The following is a 23,762-nucleotide window of genomic DNA, read 5'->3' as shown; positions in this document are numbered from 1 at the left end:
CTTTGATTTTAGTTCGATTGCCGTCTTTGGGAGACGATACATATATGGTTTAAGTTTGAAATTGATAGGAAGAGGACTTTCTGAGCTAATCGATACACAACTTTTGGGGAGAAATAAGAAGAAAAAGAAGAAGAAGAAGAAGAAGAAAGAATCCGTACAAAAACAGAAGGTGATCCGAGAGGATACTCGGATCACCTAATAAAGAGCCCTCGGAATAACGAACTTTCGGATATCGAGCTGATCGTAAATTTGAACTGTAGTTAATGGTTAGGAAATACACTCGGCTTGCCATAGTTTGAGCGTTTGTGTGTGACAACGTCTTCAGCCCACAGAACTCCTTGTAAGACTGATGTTCTGTGCTTCCGCCTATGTACCTACCAAACTGCGTGCGCTCTATACACGTACACACATGTTCTCCGATCCCTATACCGTGTACGTGTATACAGTACGCGTGTTTACAGTGGTACGATGTGCTACAGTACTTTGTATGCAATCACGACGTACGTAAAGCTATGGTGTGATGGTAACTGTAAACTTTCTACGACTACTCTACGTCTAATTTCTTCCTAGCCTAAGACACGACCTTTGTTTGACACTGAGTTTTCAGCTCGAGTACCATACCAGGTAGGTGCACAGGCATGTCTAAACACAGACTGTCCCCCTTACTCGATTCTTGGTATCTGGCCCCACCGTATGCACCACATGCAGGCCCCCGCAGCTATTAAAGTAAAATCAAGGGAGATACCTCCCTGAATGTACGTTGTAGTGCGTATGAGGCTGTTGGTCGCAAGCAAGGTTTCTAACGTAGTTACGTAGAATTTAATGTTAGACCATGTTACCTGAATCTATGGGCAAGGTGAGATTTGTAAGAAGCCTAAGTTCCATTCAATTCCAAAGAGATAGTGATTTAGGGGTAGTAGTAGAACTAGACAGAAAGATCCGTCTGTCCGGAGGACTCTTTTATATTTTGCCATTAACGCTGTCCCCCGTAGACAGACGGAAGGTTGCAGTACCCATTGCTGTGTGGATGTTCTTAACCACTGTCTCTATGGAAAATTGGGTGAGGTACCTCACCCTTCTCGATTGCGTCTAATTCACGGCCCTAGGTCGGCAAATTTAAGCTTGTATGGTGAATTTATTTTTTTATGAATAGGTTACACTCACCAGATTAATGAATAATCCAACATTTTAGGAGAATTTTCAACGTAAAACACAGCCTGTCGCGTCGTCACATTCAAACTGCAGAAACATACACTATGAATCTATTAGCCAATCACATGCGAGGTAGTTTCTACGTGTTTGTTTTACTAAAACACGTACCTCGCATGTGATTGGCTTAGCAATTGTTACAGATTCAAAATGGCGACTTACTGCTCGCGAACGGCGATGTTGCGATATCGATAAAATTTCTGCATTATAACCGAGGTTATGTGAGTATTTCGATTGCACAATGTGAGAAATTTATCCCAAATATTGCTGCATAATGTGTCATGTCATGTCATACTTGTTTGAATGTAAAAAAGCTGTCTGAAATTTGGTTTATCGTAACGTTTGATCTGTGCGCGACTGCTCCACACAGGAGCCGCAATCATTGACTTCGGTCTGTATACGGAGGGGATCCGTGAAGCCAGACGCAGTCTCCGCGGAACATTCCCCGACGGACAGATACAGACCGATCTTTCGGTCAATAGTAGAACGTACGTCAGTAGGTCCATGGGCGAAATACGGACGCCATTTCTTAGCTAACAGATCGATAGAGGGCGTATTTATGTGGTGTAATAGCAGTGATTTCTGTGCATGATACGAATACAGAGCTACCAAGTCTCACGCATTGTGAGTGAGACTCAAGCATTTAGGGGTCGTCTCACGATCTCACGCATGGCACCCATTTTTCTCACGTATGGGGCAAAGTCTGGAATTAGGGCCCATAATAAGGAGCATGGTTCAAAGGATTAAAGTGATAGTTACAATTGATGGTAGACATAAGGTCTAGGCCTATATTTTCCTTTTGTCTTTCAAAATAAGTAAAAGAAAAGATGGTCGCTTTATTATGCACCTGATCGTGCCATTAAGACTAGAACGGTCTAAGAGCTAAAAATTGAACTTGGCATCCCTGTGAATAGATGCTCTGTACATAGATGCACTGCACACACTCCATTATGGTGGAGGGAAATTTATCTTGTACACTGCCACTTGACAAGGGATGCCAAGTTCAAACAATTTTTATGAGTGAGATTTTCATAACTTGGTATCTCGGCGTGCGAATGTGCGCGCGAGTGAGGGTGTGGGAGGGTTTTTCCTTCCTGTGGCCTCCCACGGTAGGGAGCTTTTTCAATTTTTTGCTCTTAATGGTGCGGTCAGGTGCACACTTCAGTGATTATTTTTTTTCTTATTTTGACAGACAAAAGGGAAATATACCCTCAATTGCAACTATCACTTAAATCTTTTGAGCTATGCTCATTATTATAGGTCCAAGTTGCAGACTTCGCCCTATGCGTGAGAAAAATGGGTGTCATGCATGAGATTGTGAGATGGCCCCTAAATTCTAGAGTCTCGCGCAGCATGCGTGAGACTTGGTAGCTCTGCTTGACAGAGGTAGGCACGTAAGCAGAAACCTAGAACAGAGTGAGCGTGACGTGATCAACCTAATATGATGAGCTCAGTCATAGACTCTTTCATGGACTCCTTAGGGTTAGAGGATGACGTGGCGCAGATAATCAGAATGATTTAAAAGTGGTAATAAAATACGAAAAACAACATTTCTCCCTTTCATTTTTCCTTTTTTTTAGGGGGCATACAGGGGAAGAGACTACATTGTACTTAGGTACGAGTTCTTAATTGTCAGAAATGTATCTTTATTGGAATTGGGATAATTACCGTACCTAAGATTCTTTAGGAAATTTGCAAACTCCGTTCCAGTCTTGAACTTCCCCTTTAATGGATAATTAGGGCAGTTTCAGGGTGGTACACAATTTCTTGGTTTTTTTTTTTTTTTTTTTTTGGGGGGGGGGGGGGGCAATTGCCTGATTAGGCTAGGTAATTTTGATACTTGCAAAACACTTGCCCGAAAATAGATATCATTTGCCCGAATTTTCTTACTGTAAAACAAATTTTTGCGTGCACTTTAATTTCGCGAGCGCCAAGAATCGCGAAATTAAAATGCACGCGAAAGTCCTTGTTTACACTACATGCATTGAACGCCAGTGGCACTTCGCGAAAATTTCATGCCACGAAAAAGGCTGTCGGTTCCAATTCGCGAAAAATTCGTGCCGCCAATATATCATGTTTTACAGTATTTAAATATTATTAATAATTATGAAACAAGGTTTTATTCTTTTCTGTTTCTGTCCTAATATCCTTCAAAATGTTTGACATTATTTAAAGAGTTTTGGACTAGTATTTTTGTTAGGTATCCTATCAAAACTGCACAAATTTTCAGGTAATTTTTCATTGTTTCATGCGAATATTGTCAAGTCAGAAAGGCATGAGTTGCAATACTGTTACTTCATGTGTTTCAGTAGCAAACATTGTAGAAGTTTGGGCCATTCATCATGCGATACATTAGAGACAGTCTGTCAAAACCAAATATGCTGGAATGTTAATTATTTATGATTGTTATGATATTCAAAGATTACTTATGTTTGCATGTTATATTAGAAAAGATATATATTTTATTGCATAATAACATTTTTGTTTTTTGTTTCAGAATTCCTAATCATCATTTGGATCTGTGGAGGATTTGGTTTTTCTTTTTGTGGACGGAGCAAAGTGGTCATTTTCCTGGTATAGTGTTTGGGTAATTCACTTTAGCGGGCTAAATTACTGTGCAATGCCAATTATCTTTAACACTTCAGGTACAAATGTTGTTTTTTGGAAAGAGTTGGGATTTGGTAGTCTGCTGTGGAGATAGCAGTATTTTTTTTTTTAGATGATGATCTGATTTTGATGTGAAATGCTTTTTCCTTAGACCCCAGATTGTGTATACTTGGGACTCATCTTCAAGAGGCTAATGTATGAAGGACACAAGTGCAGTTTTGGACTGGGGTACATGTGTTAAAAGACTGAATAAAGCACACAGTGACATCATATTAGGGGTACAGATTTCGATCTGTGTGCAGCAGTTGGATGTTATTTCATCAGTCATCATCCTAGTGCCAAACTGCAGTAAGGTCTACATGGTAGCTTTAAAATACAGGCAATATGTGACGTAACACTGCGCAATATGTAGTATTCCTGTGAAGGAATATGTCTGCCATTGGTGTTTATGATAACTGGCATTGCACTATAGTATATCCCACTAAAGTAAATACTTGCGTATTGTTGGTAGTGACTAAAGGTTATGCAGGATGTACAATTATTCACTTTAGGAGAATAAGTTATTGCAGTTTTTTTTTTTTTGGACAAGAATCAGGCTTGTGTAGTCTATTGTGAGGATACCAGTATCTTCAATAGACTAATAGTGCAGTTTTACCTTGGGTTCATGAGAGATGGAACAGAGCACTGAATGACTTCATTTGAGTTGTACGTGATTGCCTATTGTAGGTTTTTGTCGAGCCCATTGGAGGTGAGGGGCGGGACTAAGGGATTGTGTGCAGTGTCTGTCCCTCCTTTATCCGCTCGTCTGTCGTCTGTCTGTAACGCTACAAAAACTGGAATATCTGTACTGAGGGCTTCAATTTTAATCAAATTTGGAGGGTACTGTGGTTATGCAAAGTTACACATTTTACCAAACAGCATGGTCACCTTAAGATCAAAGGTCACAGGCAGGGGTCAGTGAACTTTAAGGGCGGAAGTCAAGTTTTTTTATGGCGTGTTTCGATGATGGCTCATAACTTTTGATGGATATGTCTGTTTGCAACCAATCTTAGGTAGTAAATGTTTCCTTGGGAGATGAAGGTAACCACAAGGTCGGAGGTCACAGGCAGGGGTCAATGAACTCTTAGGAGCCAAAAAGTTGTTTAGGGTGCATTTTGATAATTTCTCATAACTTCTGACGGGCATGTCTGTTTGGATCCAAATTTAGGTGGTATATTGTCAAGTCAGAAAGGCATGAGTTGCAATACTATTACTTCATGTGTTTCAGTAGCAAACAGTGTAGAAGTTTGGGCCATTCAACATGCGATACATTAGAGACAGTCTATGTCAAAACCAAGAATACTGGAATGTTAATTATTCATGATTGTTATGATATTCAAACGTTACTTATGTTTGCATGTTATATTAGAAAAGATATATATTTTATTGAATAATAGCATTTTTGTTTTTTGTTTCAGAATTCCTCATCATCATTTGGATCTGTGGAGGATTCGGGTTTTTTTTTTTTTGTGGACAGAGCAAAGTGGTATAGTGTTTGGGTAATTCACTTTAGCGGGCTAAATTATTGTGCATTGCCGATTACCCTTAACACTTTAGGTACAAATGTTATTTTTTGGCAGGAGTTGGAATTGAGCAGTCTACTGTGGAGATAGCAGTATTTCTTTTATGAAAATGAACTGATATTGATATAAAATGCTTTTTCCTTAGACGCCAGACTGAGTATACTTGGGACTCATCTTTAGCAGGCTAATGTACCAAGGACACATGTGCAGTTTTGCACTGGGGTGTTAAAAGACTGAATAAACCACACAGGGGTGCAGATTGTGATCTGTGTGCAGCAGTTGGATGTTATTTCATCAGTCATCATCCTAGTGCCAAACTGCAGTAAGGTCTACATGGTAGCTTTAAAATACAGGCAGTATGTGACGTAACACTGCGCAATATGTAGTATTCCTGTGAAGGAATATGTCTGCCATTGGTGTTTATGATAACTGGCATTGCACTATAGTATATCCCACTAAAGTAAATACTTGCGTATTGTTGGTAGTGACTAAAGGTTATGCAGGATGTACAATTATTCACTTTAGGAGAATAAGTTATTGCAGTTTTTTTTTTGGACAAGAATCAGGCTTGTGTAGTCTATTGTGAGATACCAGTATCTTCAATAGACTAATCGTGCAGTTTTACCTTGGGTTCATGAGAGATGGAACAGGGCACTGAACGACTTCATTTGAGTTGTACGTGATTGCCTATTGTAGGTTTTTGTTGAGCCCATTGGAGGTGAGGGGCGGGACTAAGGGATTGTGTGCAGCGTCCGACCGTCCATTGTCGGCTTGTCTGTCGTCTGTCTGTAACGCTACAAAAACTGGAATATCTGTACTGAGGGGTTCAATTTTAATGAAATTTGGAGGGTAGAGTGGTTATGGAAAGTTACACATTTTACTAAACAGCAAGGTCACCTTAAGGTCAAAGGTCACAGGCAGGGGTCAATGAACTTTAAGGGCTGAAGACAAGTGTTTGATGGCGTGTTTCGATAATGGCTCATGACTTTTGATGGACATGTCTGTTTGCAACCAAACTTAGGTGGTAAATGTTTCCTTGGGAGATGAAGGTCACCACAAGGTTGAAGGTCACAGGCAGGGGTCAATGATCTTTTAGGGGCCAAAGTCATGTTTTTTAGGGTGCATTTTGGTAATTTCTCACAGCTCTTGACGGACATGTCTGTTTGGAACGAATCTTATTTGGTAGATATCTCTTGGAGAGTTGAAGGTCATTACAAGGTTAAAGGTCACAGACATGGGTTACCAAACTTTGAGAGTTAGAATTTTTTCTATTCTGTGCAAACGGACAAGAGACATTTTGGCAATTGTCTTGTTTATAAAGGAAATGTTTCCTTCTTCAAGTTGTTTACGAGGGTTTTAATGTACTCTAAGGACACAAGTGCAAGTTTTGCAGTGGGTGATGACAAATGGAATATAGCACACATTGACATCACTTAAGTGGTGTACACTGTGTTGTGTGTAGGCCCTACACCAGTTGTGCTTGTTTTCATCAATTTTTTATAGCCTACTGCCAAACTACACTACTGTTGTATGGTTGATTCAAATTACTGGCAATGTGTACTGACTTGAGATTACAAAATCCCTTGTTTATAGGGTTAGTATTGCTGTAAAGGAATAGGGAAGACTGGGGTCAAGTGGGACAAAGGGTGAAGTGGGAGACTTGTGTAGCTCTAAAACCATTTGGCTAATTAAAAATTATGTCATATTAATTAGTAAAAAGGTGTGTGTAAGCACAATTCAGAAATATGCCAAGAGTTTGTTCACATTCCTGCTGATATGAGTAGTACAATCCAAATGTATCAGCACACTGCTTCCTAGTTTGCTGTGTGTCACTTTGGATTGTTCAGATCCGTGAAGACTACTGTAGCACTCACAATAGATGCATTGTAAGATGGAATATACTTGCCTTTGCCATTATACCAATACCTTTTCCATTGAGACCAATTACCTTTGCCATTGATACGAATTACCTTTGCCATTGAATTGATACCAGTAACCTCTGCCATTAAATTGATACCAATTACCTTTGTCGTTGATACCAATACCTTTGCCATTGGTACCAAAAACTTTGATTGAATTGTTAAGATTGTGACAAAAGGACCTTATTTTTACTTTATCATTTTGCATAAAAAAGTACTTTGACTTTGTCATGAAATTGGCACTTTGTTTAAGGCCTGTCCTTAGTATTCATAAATTCCATCAAGGTAGCATGTCACCATTCCAGTCTATTCATATATTATTTGAATGTTTATATCTTAAACAACTGTGAGGGGGATGAAAAACAAAAATGTGTTTACGGGGTTAGATTTTGCAATTTTATATAACAAATAATTTTTGCTGGCATTTCCAACAAAAATAATGAAAGCTTCTCTTTGCCATAAAATCAGTTCGCTTGCATGGAATGCGTTGAAAATTACAGAATATAGTCTTCATGTAACTTATGATATTCAGTTGGTAAATTTGTAAATAAGTGCATTGATGTCTTTAAAATATTTTTAAAATACCGTTGAGAGAGGGCGCTAGGGTCTGGAAGACAAACTGTTTCAGTACCTCTCAATTATTTATTTCTGCATGAATCATGTTCTAATGTGGTACGGTTCCATGACATTTGCTCTCGCAACAGTAGCTCCGGTCTACTTTTGCCATGATAACCCTAAACCTAACGCTAACTGTAATGCTAACCCTAATCCTAAACTTTGCATTGTTCTGAACAAAAAATGAAATCATGTCCTTGACCTTACCCTTTAATGTTTCGAGATATGTAGACTGGAGCAAATGTCGTGTCACCCTTGGTACATTGGTATACATGATCATGGTCATTATATCAAGTGTGCTGATGAGGATGAGGAAAAATAGTCATGTTGAGGTCATGTGTTCCCAATTATTTGTTTATTGCTATGTCAATTTTGTTCACAATTGATGAGAGTGATGAAGTCCACATTTAGTGTCCTGCCAGTCAGAAGTCAAATTTATCTATTTTTTTATTTTTGCATCAGATATATGTCAAAACTTTATGCATCTTTTGGTAATACTACATGTATATTGATGAGGAATATATTGTCAAAGGAGATCTAGAAGACAAAACATTATATTGGAAGACAGCAAGTGTTATTGCGTAAGAAAGTCTCGGAAAATTATGCTTCCCTCAGGTCACAAAAGGAAGTAACTTCGAAAGCTAACTTTGAGTGAATGAAGAAAATGATATTAGTTTTTCCGCTCTAATATAATGGCTACCCCTCCCGGTTATATTATAAAAAAAAAAAAAGAAATGAAGAGCAGATATCATCAGTTTGATTTTGCCACCATAATTTCGTTACCCATAGTGACCTCTTAGTAATAGTGCAGTCAAACTTGAAAATTTCAGAGTTTTAGATCGTAGGGCAGCATAATTTTCCCCTGACTTTGGGAGGCAGGATCAGAAACCACAATATAATTTCAACAAAGCTTATGTTCTTTTTGTTTTCTTTCTTTACAGGTCTGTGAAACCCCTGGATAAGAAAACAGGATACAGGTGAAACCCCTGTAAAACAAAACAGGATACAGGTGAAACCCCTGTAAAACAAAACCGGTGAACAGGTGAAACCCCTGACAAACGAGAAAACAGGTGAACAGGTGAAACCCCTGACAAACGAGAAAACAGGTGAACAGGTGAAACCCCTGACAAACGAGAAAACAGGTGAACAGGTGAAACCCCTGACAAACGAGAAAACAGGTGAACAGGTGAAACCCCTGACAAACGAGAAAACAGGTGAACAGGTGAAACCCCTGACAAACGAGAAAACAGGTGAACAGGTGAAACCCCTGAAAAAACAAGAAAACCGGAGAACAGGTGAAACCCCTGTGTATATAACAAGAAAACCGGAGAACAGGTGAAACCCCTGTGTATATAACAAGAAAACCGGAGAACAGGTGAAACCCCTGTGTATATAACAAGAAAACCGGAGAACAGGTGAAACCCCTGTGTATATAACAAGAAAACCGGAGAACAGGTGAAACCCCTGTGTATATAACAAGAAAACCGGAGAACAGGTGAAACCCCTGTGTATATAACAAGAAAACCGGAGAACAGGTGAAACCCCTGTATATAACAAGAAAACCGGAGAACAGGTGAAACCCCTGTATATAACAAGAAAATTGGAAAGTATATATAACAAGAAAATTGGAAAGTATATATAACAAGAAAACCGGAGAACAGGTGAAACCCCTGTATATAACAAGAAAACCGGAGAACAGGTGAAACCCCTGTATATAACAAGAAAATTGGAAAGTATATAAACGAGAGAACAGGTGAAACCCCTGAAAAAACAAGAAAACTGGAGAACAGGTGAAACCCCTGTGTATAACAAGAAAACCGGAGAACAGGTGAAACCCCTGTATATAACAAGAAAATTGGAAAGTATACATACAATCAAGAAAACAAGAAACGAGTGAAACCCCTGTATATAAACTGGAACAGAAGCGCAGAGAGTCATAATAAATAAATGCAAAGAGTGATAGTACACAAAAAGTGCAACCAGTGATTTAACTGAATAAGTAGAAGGGGTGGAATTGCAGAATAAGTGTTAAGAGTAATATTGGAGATTAAATACAAAGAGTGATATTACACTAAAAAGAGGAAAGAGTGATATTAGGGAGAAACAGAGATCTGAAAGTATGAGTACTAAAAAACATTGTCATTTGTGAATTTGTCTTGGGATATAAATTGTGATAGAGAAAAAACGGGCTTGATTAGAGTAAATACAATCTTATAAAATTGCTATTACATACTTTAGAAATAGGCAAATTTGTAAAAAAAAGGGAACCAACCTGGGATATTTAAAGTTGCACAAATAGAAGACTGTGATTACAAAGATAAAACTCTATCTGCTCTAACTGAATTTGAATCTTCAGCAAACCTGAATCTTTGATCCTACTCATCTTGAAAGAACTTGAAATAATTTCAAAGAGAATCAGAGAGAGAGAGTCTCAGAATCAGAGGCAGAAAGAGTCGGAATCAAAGACAGAAAGAGTTAGAATCAAAGAGAGAAAGAGTAATAAGAGAGGAAGAGTCAGAATTGAGGAGAAAAAGAGTCGAAATCTAACAAAAGAGTTTTAAGGAGTGTTGAATAAAGAGTGCATTCTGTAAAGGAGGTGAAAACTATAAAGCAATCAGAATTGAAGAGAATCATAATTGAAAGAGAATTCTCTTACAGGAGGCGAGAAGTTTGCTGAAAATTTAAAAATAGAAATATAGTCTTGCATCACTTCAGAAACGGTGTCTTGAGTGGGGAATTTACGGTAAAAGAGAATTGAAGAGCGCCATCTTAAGACAAAAGCATTATATGTGATAAACGTTATTGCGGTAGACAATACAAGTCTTCTTCTGGTGGCAAGATAGGTGTACACAAAGATAAGCAAAGGTGCGAGTGCTATAATCGCATTCCTGAAATTGCCGCAGTAGCCATTACTAGCAGGTAATAGACAAAGAGCGCCACCTGTTGGTAGAAAACAATTAAGAATACACACATTGCACAAAATAATTTTTCTTGGCAGACAAAAAGCGACACCTGTTGGTAGTAACTAATTAAACAACACACCTTGTACAAATAATTTTTCTCGGTAGATAAGAAGCGCCACCTGTTGGTAGAAACATTATAAGGACTGGTGTCACAGCCTCATTGCAAGTACATTGTACAGTGTAATACAGTTCACGTATATATTAGCTTTCAAGGCAATACAATTCTACAATTTTGTTGTCAATTGCAATACAGAGTACCAGGGGTAGACCTGATTCATATAAGTATAGTGATTCAAGGAATATATTGATTGAACAGTACATTTATTTGGTAATAGGTACCTACTTTCAAAGCCCTGTAGTTTGACAATGGAAGCAAGTGAATTCAAGAATGTTATTGGTGATATCCTAGATATCCTCCATAGTTGTGACTTGAGAAATCTAGAGGTCAGTGAATGTGATGCATGTTGTAATGTGATCAATGAAAATGAAAGCAGAGTACCATGTGAGGATTGTGGCAAGCAGTTTCATGTGATGTGTACAGGAACTATTTCTGAGGCTAGACTGTGTGATGCAAGGTTGATTTGGATATGTTCAGCATGTGGAAGCAATAATATTGCCCATCGCATCTTTGACAAAATTGGCATTCCCTGTCATTTCAACAGATACGAGCTTCTCAAAGACATTGGTGATGAAGATTCTGGTGCTGATGTTTCACATTCATCATGCAAGAGCTGCAACCAGAGAAGGAAACCAAGCAAGAGACTGAAAAAGAGGTACCGGTATGTGAAAAGAAAGGACAATGGAATTCTAGAAATGACAAATGTGTGTGTGCAGAAAAGAGCAGATTGTGAGAGAGATGAATCAGATTCGACTTTCATGACAAATCTGACCAAGAGCCAATTTCAGCCATTAGAAACTGCAGTGGATGATGGTTGGATAACTGTGAAATCAAGGAAGACAAAAGTGACTACATCCCAAACAATGACTGACAATCCCAAGACCAAGACCTTTAACAAGAGCTCAGTGAGATCAGTAAATGGTGTGCCTCTCCAACCTGGTGTGACCTACATTGGCAAAGCAATGAAAGCCTACTATCTTGAAAAACAGAAAAGAGCCAAGACCAGCAAGGGCAAGAAATCAAATGCAGAAACAAAGCAAAAAGAACCTGGTAAACTCGTGAAGCAAAATGTGAATGCAAACTTGGACACAGAACGAAATGATAGTCTGCAGGTATATACTGAATCTGTATTGAATGTATATTCAAAGTGTGTTCAGTCACCTCATGTGATGGCAAAATACACTGAGCAGATCTATGCAAAAACACAGAGAAGTTGGGCTGATGTGGCTAAAAGCACTCCGAATATGAGTAATGAATGTTGCGTACCGAATGGTGATCAGACTACATGTGCCTCTGTCCCTTCCACAGACATTGAAAAAGAAGTTTGGAATGTGAACAGGCTCTATGGAGGTGGAAATGCACGGCAACCAAGAAAGAAAGGTCGTTTCACCAAGATCAACAGACAAAGTGTGCTACCGGAAAAAAATGCTGACTCACAGGTGCGTAATAATGGAAAGGTCAAACCTGACATTCCTGAAGGAGAACATGTAGCAAAGAATGAAAAGTTGTGTAAGAATGAAACATCTGACCATGAGGACAGTAATTCCACAAGTAGAGACAACACAAGCTCGAATGATATCTCCAAAGTGAAACGTGACAGAATGCACAATGTGCATGAACTGAACCCATGTTACAGTGAAAGAAAAGATGTTGAAAGTGACAGACAAATATCAGTGAAGGAATTGTTCCCTGTGAATTCTTGTACAGATGTAAGTGTTCACTCTCCATGTCAGAGACCTGTTTCAGCTACACAGTGTGCTGAAGTTTGTAATGAATCAATATTCTTGCCTGAAAGTGAAAAAACTACTAATCCATCTGACTGCATAGTAATGAATGATGATTCTGCGAAAAGTGCTGACCACCACAATTCATATGATGTACAGGAATCAATAGTACATGTATTAGATGATGAACCAGCTGCAAGTGATTTAGAGACTGAAGAACGCGTCTATAAGCATGTTTCACTCTCAAGTTCTGAATGTGGTAGAAGGCAATCATATCCTATGACCAAAACAATCGCACAAGGAAATTTTAATCAAGGTGATCAACGATTTGGTTACACTGCTGGCAAACAATGTGCATGTAATTCCCTTGTGGCAGTTCTCTACACCCAAACCAAGAATGGAATCGAAATGAGATCTCGTGATCTTGATCAGATTCTGACACTTGGGAATGAGTTGTATTATTACATAAAGAAGGATTCACCACTGAATGAAGAGCTTGTAATGATAGATGAATTACCCAAGGAACTTCATATTCTGGATGAAAAATTTCAAATAACCTATGCTGAATCAAAATATGGAGTGTTGGATGGAAATCAAAACAATTTGTCAAATTTTGGTGCTTTGTCATTGAGCCAAGCCTTAGAACAAGAACTATGCAGATATGATGCATGTCTTATGAATTTTGCTGAGAGTACATTTGCAATCATTACACATGACAATGGTTATTATGTATTTGATTCTCATTCCAGAAGTCATGATGGGTACTTGGTACAAGATGGATGCAGTGTCTTGCTTAGCATTTCATCATGGCAAGGTATACAGGTACACTGTTTGAATTTGGCAAAATCAATGGCATGTGATTTACGTACTACTCAGTTTGAACTAACCGGTCTGGCATTAGAATCCAATTCTAAGAAAAATGCATTGACAACTAGTGGCTCCAAGAGATCAAACTCAGTAAATACTGCATGGAGGAATACAAATGATCAAAATAGCAACATTTCAAAACATTGTGATCATGTTAAAGGAACTAACAGTGATAGCTGTAAGACTCAAAATGAAACAAAGAAAAACAGAGTAAATGTAAACAGTGATGGCTATGGGAATGAGAATGAAGTTGAATTTGTTTCAGTTGAAAAGACAACAGAAAGAAGAGATCGAAATTTCAAATTTGTGCCGATTACATACGTAGACAAACAGTCTTTGTGCAATAAATTGAATTTCAGTTACAGTGGTACTGCCAATGAATCAATGGAGGATAGAAATGAAAGTTTGTATATTGGGAAACCTGTAAATATCAAGAGAGTTATGGGTGATGGCAACTGCTTTTACAGAAGTATTGCTCATGTAGTTACTGGCAGCGAAAGAAACCATTTCATTCTCAGGAAATCCAATGTGGCACATTTACTGGAAACGGGTGATTTATTTAAAAATGTGATAGACACAGTGAAATATCAGAGTGTCAGGGACTTTGTTCTTCAAGAGAAATTGATGGATTTAGGAACATGGGCTGGTCACACTGATATTAGCTCAATGGCACATATGCTAGATCGTGATATATATGTGTATGATGATCGAACAGAAAATTGGCAAATACTGTCTGCAAGGAAACCTGGATACTACAACAAAGTAACAACTGAGAGAGCCATATATATTCTGTTCACTGGAGGCAATCATTTTGACGCAGTGGAAAGTGTAACTACTGTTCTGTCTAGTACTTTGAATGGGAAATTACCTGTATTCCATGTGAATTCAGATAGAAGTGTAGAAAATAAGAAGGAAAGTCATGATTTATCATGTGAGATTACTAAAACCCTAACATTAAAGAAATGTAGTGTTAGAATGAGGAAAATGACACAAAAACAAATAATGGTATCAAACCTGCAAGAGACACAAATTCCATTGCAAAACACATGTGATGAGACAGTAAATGCGGACATTGATGCATCTGAGGTGAGACAAGTGGGAGAAATAAAAAAGATTGATCTCATGTACAGACCTGTGAATAAATCTGATAGAGAGAAGCTTTGTTGCAAATTAGGTATAAAGGTTAATGACAAATGTAGCAGTAATGATATGCAAAAAGATATGGTAGAAAGGGATGATATTACTATCCTGTCACAACCATTGACTATCTATAGAATTACTGGTGATGGAAATTGCTTTTACAGAGCTATATCATATGTTATATGTGGCAAGGAAGATTCTCACCGTGATGTTCGAAAAGCAATAGTTAAACATATTTTACAAAACAAGGAAGATTATGTAAGTCTTTTAAGATCAGGATACACAGATATTGTAAAATACATTGGAAAGGAAAGAGTATTCAACAATGGCACATGGGCTACAGAATTGGAAATAATGGCCTTATCAAATTTGCTAGATACTGATATATATATATATGAAAATAATGGTTCAAAATGGAAATTATTTGGTGCGAGCAAACTTCAGTTTGGAATTATTACATCACAAAAAGGTATTTACTTGCAACACACAAATGGCAATCATTACGATGTCGTAGAATCTGTATGTCCAACGATCCAAAAATCAGGTTCATGTCAAAAGCTGTCAAGATCACAAAATATTACTGATATGGAAACACCTGTGACAAGAAAGAGAAAACTCACAACAAAGAGGAAAGTTACAAAACCTGTCAGTGATTGTCAAATCAATGTATTGAACAATGAAGTATTAGAGGATGACATGGAACCTGCAGTTGAAATGAGTAGGCACACTGAAGAATCTGAAGAAGTTAAAACTACTATGCAGACTACAAAAAGGAAAAAACAAAGAAAAAAAAGGAATGCTAATGTTACCCGACAAAGAAATAGAGATCAAATGAGAGCACAGAGAGAAAAGAAAAAAAATGAGCAAAGGCAGTTAGAAACAGAATTTTTATCAGATGATCAGCCTTACCTATCCCGCAAACTTAAAAAAGCAGCTGCAAAGAAAGTAAAATATCAAACAGATGTAACTTATAGGTTAGAAAAGAACGAGGAAATTAAGAAGAGGCAAAAAGACAAGTACTCCTTGGATCCCACATTCAGAGAAAGGCTTAAGAAAATGAGGAAGGCTAGTTATCAAAGCAATGCTTTATTCCGAGAAAGGCTTAAGAAATTGAGGAGAGCTAGATATCAAAACAATGTTTTATTCCGAGAGAGGCTTAAGAAACTGAGGAATGCTAAATATCAAAGCAATGCTTTATTCCGAGAGAGGCTTAAGAAACTGAGCAAAGCTAAATATGAAAACAATGCTTTATTCAGAGAGAGGCTTAAGAAGCTGAGGAGAGCTAGATATCAAAACAATGGTTCATTTAGAGAGAGGCTTAAGAAACTGAGGAAAGCTAGATATCAAAACAATGCTTCATTTAGAGAGAGGCTTAAGAAACTGAGGAAAGCTAGATATCAAAACAATGCTTCATTTAGAGAGAGGCTTAAGAAACTGAGGAGAGCTAGATATCAAAACAATGCTTTATTCCGAGAAAGGCTTAAGAAACTGAGGAGAGCTAGATATCAAAACAATGCTTTATTCCGAGAGAGGCTTAAGAAACTGAGGAGAGCTAAATATCAAAACAATGCATCATTTAGAGAGAGGTGTAAGAAAATTATGAGAAAAGTTTCAAATATCAAGTACAAGACAAATTTTGTGTACAGACAGCAGGTTGCGTTGAGAAATGTGAAACAAAAAAAGCGAGAAAAAATGAATATGAGAAATTGTGATCATGTTTTGAAAAAATTTAGGGAAATAATTTCACACGGCCCTGAATATGTATGTTGTGTCTGTTTGAAATTATTATTCAGAAATCAAGTATTGAAGTGCACGAAGGCAAAATATAATGATTCAAAATGCTTAAAAGAGGAGTACTTGCATACATGCAGTGATGACTGTGATGTTGACTGTCAAATAGTAAATTCACCTAGAAATTCTTTATGGATTTGTTACACTTGCCACAGGAAATTATTAGCTGGTAATATGCCTTCTGAAGCTAGCAGAAATAACTTAGAATTACATGCTATTCCTGCCGAACTTGAAAATCTGAATCAGTTGGAAACACATTTGATTGCACTAAACATTCCATTTATGAAAATTTTGAACCTGCCAAAAGGAGGACAGTATGGAGTACATGGCCCAACAGTTTGTGTACCTTCACGCACAGATGAAACTGTAAAGATATTACCTCGACCAGAGACTGATGATCAATTAATTCGTGTAAAACTGAAGAGGAAACTGTCATATAAAGGACATTATGAATATCAGTTTGTCAAGAAAAAGAATGTGCTAGCTGCATTGGAATATTTGAGGAAAAATAATAAGTGGTATTCTGATATTGCTATAAATAATGAATGGAGCTCTGATTTATCAGAGAAAAATAGTCAAGCAGCTTGTGTTGAACCGCTGGATTCAAGTGAAATTAATGATGATGACGATGATGTAGAGGATGATCAAGTTGGACGGTTACAGGGAATTCAGTTAAACACATGTTTACAGAAGGTTGATATGAGGCAAGAAGTGCTTGATCAATTTTTCGATGATATTATATGTTGTGCACCTTGTGAAAAGAACAGTCCTGTATCACTGCTGATGGATGAGAGTAATGAGGCAAAATGTTTTCCTGCTCTATTTCCAACAGGCCAGCCAACATTTCATGATACTAGGTACATTGACATAACACTTGGTCGTTATTTACATAATCGTCTGATGCATGTAGACAACAGATTTGCAAAAAATACAGAATATATCTTCTATGCTCAGTGTATTTATGAACTGCAACAAATACTTTCTAATGTTTCTATAGCTGTCAGAAAAAGCTCAGAGGAAATAGATAATCCCACATCGATGCAGTCTTCAGATCTCAAAGATGCAAGAAAGGTTCGTGAGATACTGGATTCGAATAAAGGATACAAATTTCTGAAACAAATACGGGGAACACCTCCATACTGGCAATCTACACAGAAAGATGTATTAGCAATGGTTAGACAACTTGGAAAACCTACATGGTTTGCATCATTTTCCTCAGCTGAGATGAGATGGCCTGAAGTTATTAATACATTGCTACATCAACAAGGTGATAGAAGAAAAGCAAATGATCTAGATTGGACAGATAAGTGTAATTTATTAAAGTCAAATCCAGTGACAGTATCTCGTATGTTTGATAAACGCTTTCATGCATTTTTGAACAAAGTGATTCTTTCCGAGGCAGAACCTATTGGCAAGATAATTGACTACTTCTACAGAATTGAATTTCAACAAAGAGGATCTCCACACACACACTGTTTATTCTGGGTTGAAAATGCACCTAACTTGGGTATTGACCAAGATGAAACTGTCACAGATTTTGTTGATAAATACATATCCTGCAACATTCCATGTGAGGATGAAGATGAGGAACTATATGAAATAGTGAAGAATGTTCAGCTTCACTCAAAGAAACATTCAAAATCATGCAAGAAAAAGGGAACTTCTTGTAGATTTAATTTTCCAAGACCACCTTCTGAGAAAACATTTGTTGTGAAGCCTGATGATAATCCAGAAGTTACTGATGAAGCTCAAGATATTCTGTCTACAGTAAAGAATTCATCATGTATGGAAGGGAAATGTGATAATGCGAGACAGCTCTTTGAAGTTCTTGGCATGTCTCAAAAGGAATTTGAAGATGCCTATAATGCTGTAGCTACAAAAGAAGATATAGTCATGAGAAGAAATCCAAAAGATATATGGGTGAATCAATATAATCCATTCTTACTCAGAGCTTGGAATGCCAATATGGATTTGCAGTATATAACAAATGAGTATGCCTGCATTGTTTATGTTGTGTCATACATGTCAAAAGCAGAAAGAGAGATGAGTTTGCTCTTGAAAAATGCAGAAAGTGAAATGAAAGAGGGCAATGAAGATGCTCGAAAAAGTATGAAGGAAATAGGACATGTGTATATGCAAAACCGTGAAGTTTCAGCACAAGAAAGTGTGTATCGTGTTTGTAGCCTGAGATTGAAAGAATGCTCAAGAAAAGTAGAGTTTATACCTGTTGGACCAAACCCTGTAAGAATGAGTTTACCATTGAGTATTATTCAAAGCAGACGAGACGATGATGATAGGAGTCCATGGATGCCAAACAGAATTGATAAATATAAAGCCCGACCTGATAGTTTTGAATTTGAAAATATGTGTTTAGCCACATTTTGTTCAAAGTATAGACTGCTCAGTGAATCTGATATGAAGGGTAAGAAACAGAAACAGAATGTGTTCAAATTGAGAGATCAGCTGGGCTTTGTACAAAAACGATCAAGAACCAATGATGCTGTAGTGAGATATCCTCGTTTTTCACCGACTGTAAGCCCAGAGAAATATTATCAGAGTATATTGCAACTATATTTGCCATTCCGCACTGATAAACAGTTAAAACCTAATCAATTTTTGACATATCAGGAATTTTACGAAACTGGATCTGTACGAATGTATAATAAAAACCTGGAAAGTGTCAAAGTTATTGTCAATGAAAATCTCAGGCAGTTTCAAAAAAATGCTGATATAATTGATCAAGCACAAGAATATCTTGAGAAATTTGGTCCACAAGAAGATGCATGGGGATTACTCTGTCCAGAAACAGAAATTGAAAGACATGAAACAGCTAAAATCCATGAAGAAGTTGAAGATACTGACAATGAATTTAGAATCCCAGATCTTGAGTCTAAATCTCAGGAGAAAGAGTCATACGGCATAGAATTTCGCTCATGTAGCATTTCGAAAGAAGACAGTAATGTCTTATTAAGAACTATAAATAGCAAGCAGCAAAAAGTGTTCTACAAAATACGACAATGGTGTCTTGACAGAGTTAATGGAAAAGAACCTACACCATTTCAGATATTTGTGACAGGTGGTGCTGGAACAGGAAAAAGTCATCTTGTGAAATGCATATGTAATGAAGGGACAAGAATTCTTAGCAGAATGATGCATAATCCAGATGATATTTCAATTATGAAAGTAGCTCCAACTGGAATTGCAGCTTACAACATTGATGGTAGTACTATTCATAATGCTCTGTCCATACCCATTTCTGCTACACTGCCATACCAACCGCTTGGAGAAGAAAAGATAAGTCATCTACGTAATCAGCTGGGTCAACTGCAGATACTAATAATTGATGAAATATCAATGGTTGATCAGAAGCTATTGTGGTATATACATGGACGTTTAAGGCAAATAAAGCAGACACGTGATGATGCTCCATTTGGAAAGGTTTCAGTTATTGCAGTTGGAGATTTCTATCAGTTACCCCCAGTAAAAGGTACTCCTTTGTATAAAGATACACTGCAAAGTTCTTTATGGACAGACAACTTCTCTATAATTAACTTAGATGAAATAATGAGACAAAAGGATGATGCAAAGTTTGCTGTTCTTTTGAACAAATTAAGGATAAAAGAAAAGAAAGATGAATTATCTAGTGATGATATAGCAGTTCTTCAATCATGCCAAACTGGAGAACAATGTGAGGATGCATTGCATATATATTCTTCAAACAAACAAGTAAATGACTGGAATAAAATAATGCTTCACAAGAAATGCACAAATATCATCTGTATTGATGCAGAAGATTCTGAACTCAGTGATGAGGGTAAAAATAACACATGTGACAAACCACGGAGATGTACAAAAGCTTCTTTGCCAGCATATCTTTGGATTGCTGAAAATTCTAGAGTGATGCTTATCAAAAATGTGAATGTGAGCAAAGGTTTATCAAATGGCTGCATTGGCACTGTAACTGACATAGTAAGAGTAAATGAAAATGCACGATCTACAAGTGTGCTGGTAAAATTTGACAACGAAAGAGTAGGAACTCAGTCAATAGAAAGGCAACAGGAATCAATTGGAAAAAAATATACTAGGAAACAATTTCCCTTGAAATTAGCATACGCATGCACCATACATAAAGTACAAGGCATGACGATGGAAAAAGCTGTCGTTTCTCTGAAAAATATATTTTTGCCCGGACAAGCATATGTAGCTCTGAGCCGTGTTACATCATTATGTGGACTAACAATTGAAGATTTTGATCCAAAAGTTATGTATTGCAATCCAGTTGTTAAAGAAAGCTTGGAGAGCATGCCAACATTTGTTGATGAAAAGAACATTGACAAAGATGTCTCCATTGCAAGTATGAGTATAATGTTACATAACATTCAAGGTCTTAAAGCACATTTCAAAGATATGCAATCAAATTTCTTATTTGGAAATTCTGATATTATTTGTTTAACTGAAACTTGGCTTAATGATGACATTTTTGATGTGAATTTAGATCAGTTTAAAATGTACAATCAGCCTCGGTCAAAATCTTATTCAGATGAAAGTCCTTTATTTTCTGCACTGAAAAATCAAGCACATGGTGGAGTTGCAGTGTACAGTAAAATCAAATCTATTAGTAGGCTGGATTTACATGTCAATAATCTAGAATATATTACATTTGCTGTAACTTGTCCTTCATTTCTCATTTCAGTGATATATAGACCTCCTAGATATGACAAGAAACAATTTTGTGAGAAACTGAAGAGATTACTCATAGAATTGCAGCAAAGAAGTACAAAATGCATAGTTATTGGTGACTTCAATGAAAATCTGAGACAAGGTTCAAGTGATTCATGTGTGCATAAATTGATGTGTTCTTATGGATATCAACAACATGTACTTGACGCTACTACAGAAGGTGACACATTGATTGATCATGTATATAGCATAGGTATTGATGCACTTCACACTGAAGTTATTCCACTCTACTACAGTTATCATGAGGCTATTAGAATTCAGTTTTAATGAATTTTCTTTTTATGAGTAACATTGTCTGTGTATTCAAAGTAATTTCACATACAATGTATACTCAAATCACTTAGAATGTATTTTCATTATATATATACAAATTGTATTTCATTTTGTAATACAGAATAAGGTAAACAGAACAATGTGAGATAAGTAGAGTATACAACAATAATGACAGCCAGACACGTTATCCATTGACATGTACGCTTGTCCATTACAATGTCTGCTACTAATAATATGCAATGACCAAAAGTGCAAAGAATTGAGGGATGCACTCAAAATATGCTTGTGAATATGAAACGAGACCTGAACAACGTAAGCAAGACTAGTGAACAGAAAATAGTAGCATTACAAGACAAAAAGTGACAAGACTAACTTCAAAACAACTGAATAGACAAGACATAATATGACAGAAACAATGATCTTTGATTTTTCTTGATTTATTCCTTTTTTGGTAATGCATGACAAGGTGAAAGAAAGAGACAACAATTGTAGCATTGCAGAAATGACTGATAGATACTCTAATCCTAAACTGAAATGTATTAAAACTAAATGAAACAGGTATAGAAATGAAATAGAACCGACAAAGAAGAGACATAACAACTGATGTAGAAAAGAAATATAACATTGCCCATAGAATTATTGTTTTCACTTTTTGAAACTTGATTTTCCATTATGATTTTTTCAAAAGTGTAATGTAGGCTCCTTTATTCATTCAGAAAATCAAATGCTTCTAAGGAAAAGCTTGTTTTATGGTATGATAAGTATAAAGAGCAGAAGAAAATCAATGGAAAGAAAGTAATGTAAAAAGAATTGTGTATCTTATGCAAAATCGTGATGTGCATTCACGTGTTGTAATGTACATTATTGAATACTTCATACATGTAAGACTGCCAATACACAGAGTGACACCTTTGACTGATCACGTATAACAAGATTTCAATCTATCATGTATGTGGTATATGTGTAGCACAGCTTTTGAATTACTTGATTGCTATGATTTAAATTAGTCTTTGCCAGCCATTGTAATGCAAGGAGCTGATGAAATAACACCTTAGTCTTGGACTATTGCATGTAATATTTTAATGGCTTTCCTTTGCCTGATGAAGGTTGAAATGGTCTGTGTTTGTGCCTGACATGTCCATGCTTTCATCCAACTGTCTTAAGAGGTAAGTTTTTCTTTTCTTCTGCTATCCCATTTATATAATATCTTGTAAGATAGGCACTATAACTTTTGTAAAAGACATGCTCTCAATGTTACTCAGTGTTCAGCTACTCATTGTAATTATCTCTATAGAATGTGTATTTTGGAGTTTTATGAAATGCAGTCCATTCAAAAATGTATGTACACCTGTACAGAATTGTTTTGAATTATTCAGTTTTTTTTTAATCTTTCTAGTCATGTTTCTTTTACTGTAAGTGCTTGTCAAAAAAATTTTTTCCATGAGATTCATTGGGGCGGCCACATATTACCGTCGCTTTTGCCATATTTTCTCAGATGTTGTGGCACCCTTGACTGATCTCCAGCTGAAGAATATGAAGTACTAGTGGTCAGCCACATGCCAGTCTGCGTTTGACCAAGTGAAGGCAATCCTGTCGAGTGGTCCTGTATTGGCAGCGCCGCACTTCAAGAAAGGCTTCAGCCTAGCTGTCGATGCCAGCGATGTCGAAGCAGGCGCCATGTTGATGCAAGCTGATGACGATGGAGTGGACAGACTAGTCTGCCACTTTTCAAAGAAGTTCAACGCCCACCAGCGGAAGTATTCTACCGTTGAGAAGGAGACCCTGAGCGTTAATTCTTTCGCTCAGCTATGTTGATGTATATGTGGGCAGCATAACTCAACCGGTTGTTGTATGGACTGACCACAACCCACTGACATTCGTCAACAGAATGAGAAACAAAAATCAGAGACTGATGCGATGGAGTTTAATCCTACAGGAGTATAACCTTGACATTAAGTACATTCGCGGAAAGGAAAACATTGTCACAGACACCCTTTCTCATGCTTAATTGAGACATCTCAATATTTTGTCTCGTTGCCAGATGCAACAATTGTGCAAGTGTATTTTATATTTGTAACACTTTCAACTGGTGTAATTTTGTTTTTGCAAGTACTCAGGACAGTGTGTACATCAATATGTATGTATGTTGCATACACTATAATTGTGATGCCAACAGCATGAATGGCACTTTGAGTGTGTAAATAACAATAATATGGAAGTATTTTCAGACATGT

The 23,762-nt window shown here is 37.1% G+C and overlaps 1 protein-coding gene across 6 annotated transcripts; it reads left to right on the top strand.

Moving 5' to 3' along the window:
- The first annotated feature begins 383 nt into the window (after positions 1–383).
- LOC139721193 (uncharacterized) lies at positions 384–21,535 on the top strand. 6 transcript variants are annotated; one of them, XR_011710222.1, is made up of 5 exons: positions 384–624; positions 3,707–3,783; positions 5,274–5,341; positions 8,854–11,648; positions 12,302–21,535. XR_011710222.1 is itself a non-coding variant. In XM_071632522.1 (4 exons), the coding sequence occupies exons 3-4, from the start codon at positions 11,242–11,244 to the stop codon at positions 13,473–13,475; spliced, it is 1,200 nt and encodes a 399-aa protein (XP_071488623.1). In that variant the 5' UTR covers positions 398–624; positions 3,707–3,796; positions 5,274–11,241; the 3' UTR covers positions 13,476–21,535. The 6 variants fall into 6 exon arrangements, 1 of the variants encoding a protein (XP_071488623.1); XR_011710221.1 differs by having other exon boundaries at positions 3,707–3,796; XM_071632522.1 differs by having other exon boundaries at positions 398–624; positions 3,707–3,796; positions 5,274–12,432; positions 13,467–21,535.
- Positions 21,536–23,762: the final 2,227 nt, after the last annotated feature.

Source organism: Diadema antillarum, unplaced genomic scaffold (genome assembly GCF_040938485.1).
Source record: "Diadema antillarum isolate AM-2024a unplaced genomic scaffold, OU_Dant_1.0 scf00000139, whole genome shotgun sequence".
NCBI classification, from domain to species: domain Eukaryota; kingdom Metazoa; phylum Echinodermata; class Echinoidea; order Diadematoida; family Diadematidae; genus Diadema; species Diadema antillarum.
The sequence above is the reverse complement of the archived record's forward strand: the minus strand, read 5'-3'. Positions and strand labels throughout refer to the sequence as shown.

Coding starts and splice junctions, on each gene's coding strand:
- LOC139721193 (XM_071632522.1), top strand. CDS start 11,242: ATGGAAGCAAGTGAATTCAAGAATGTTATTGGTGATATCCTAGATATC.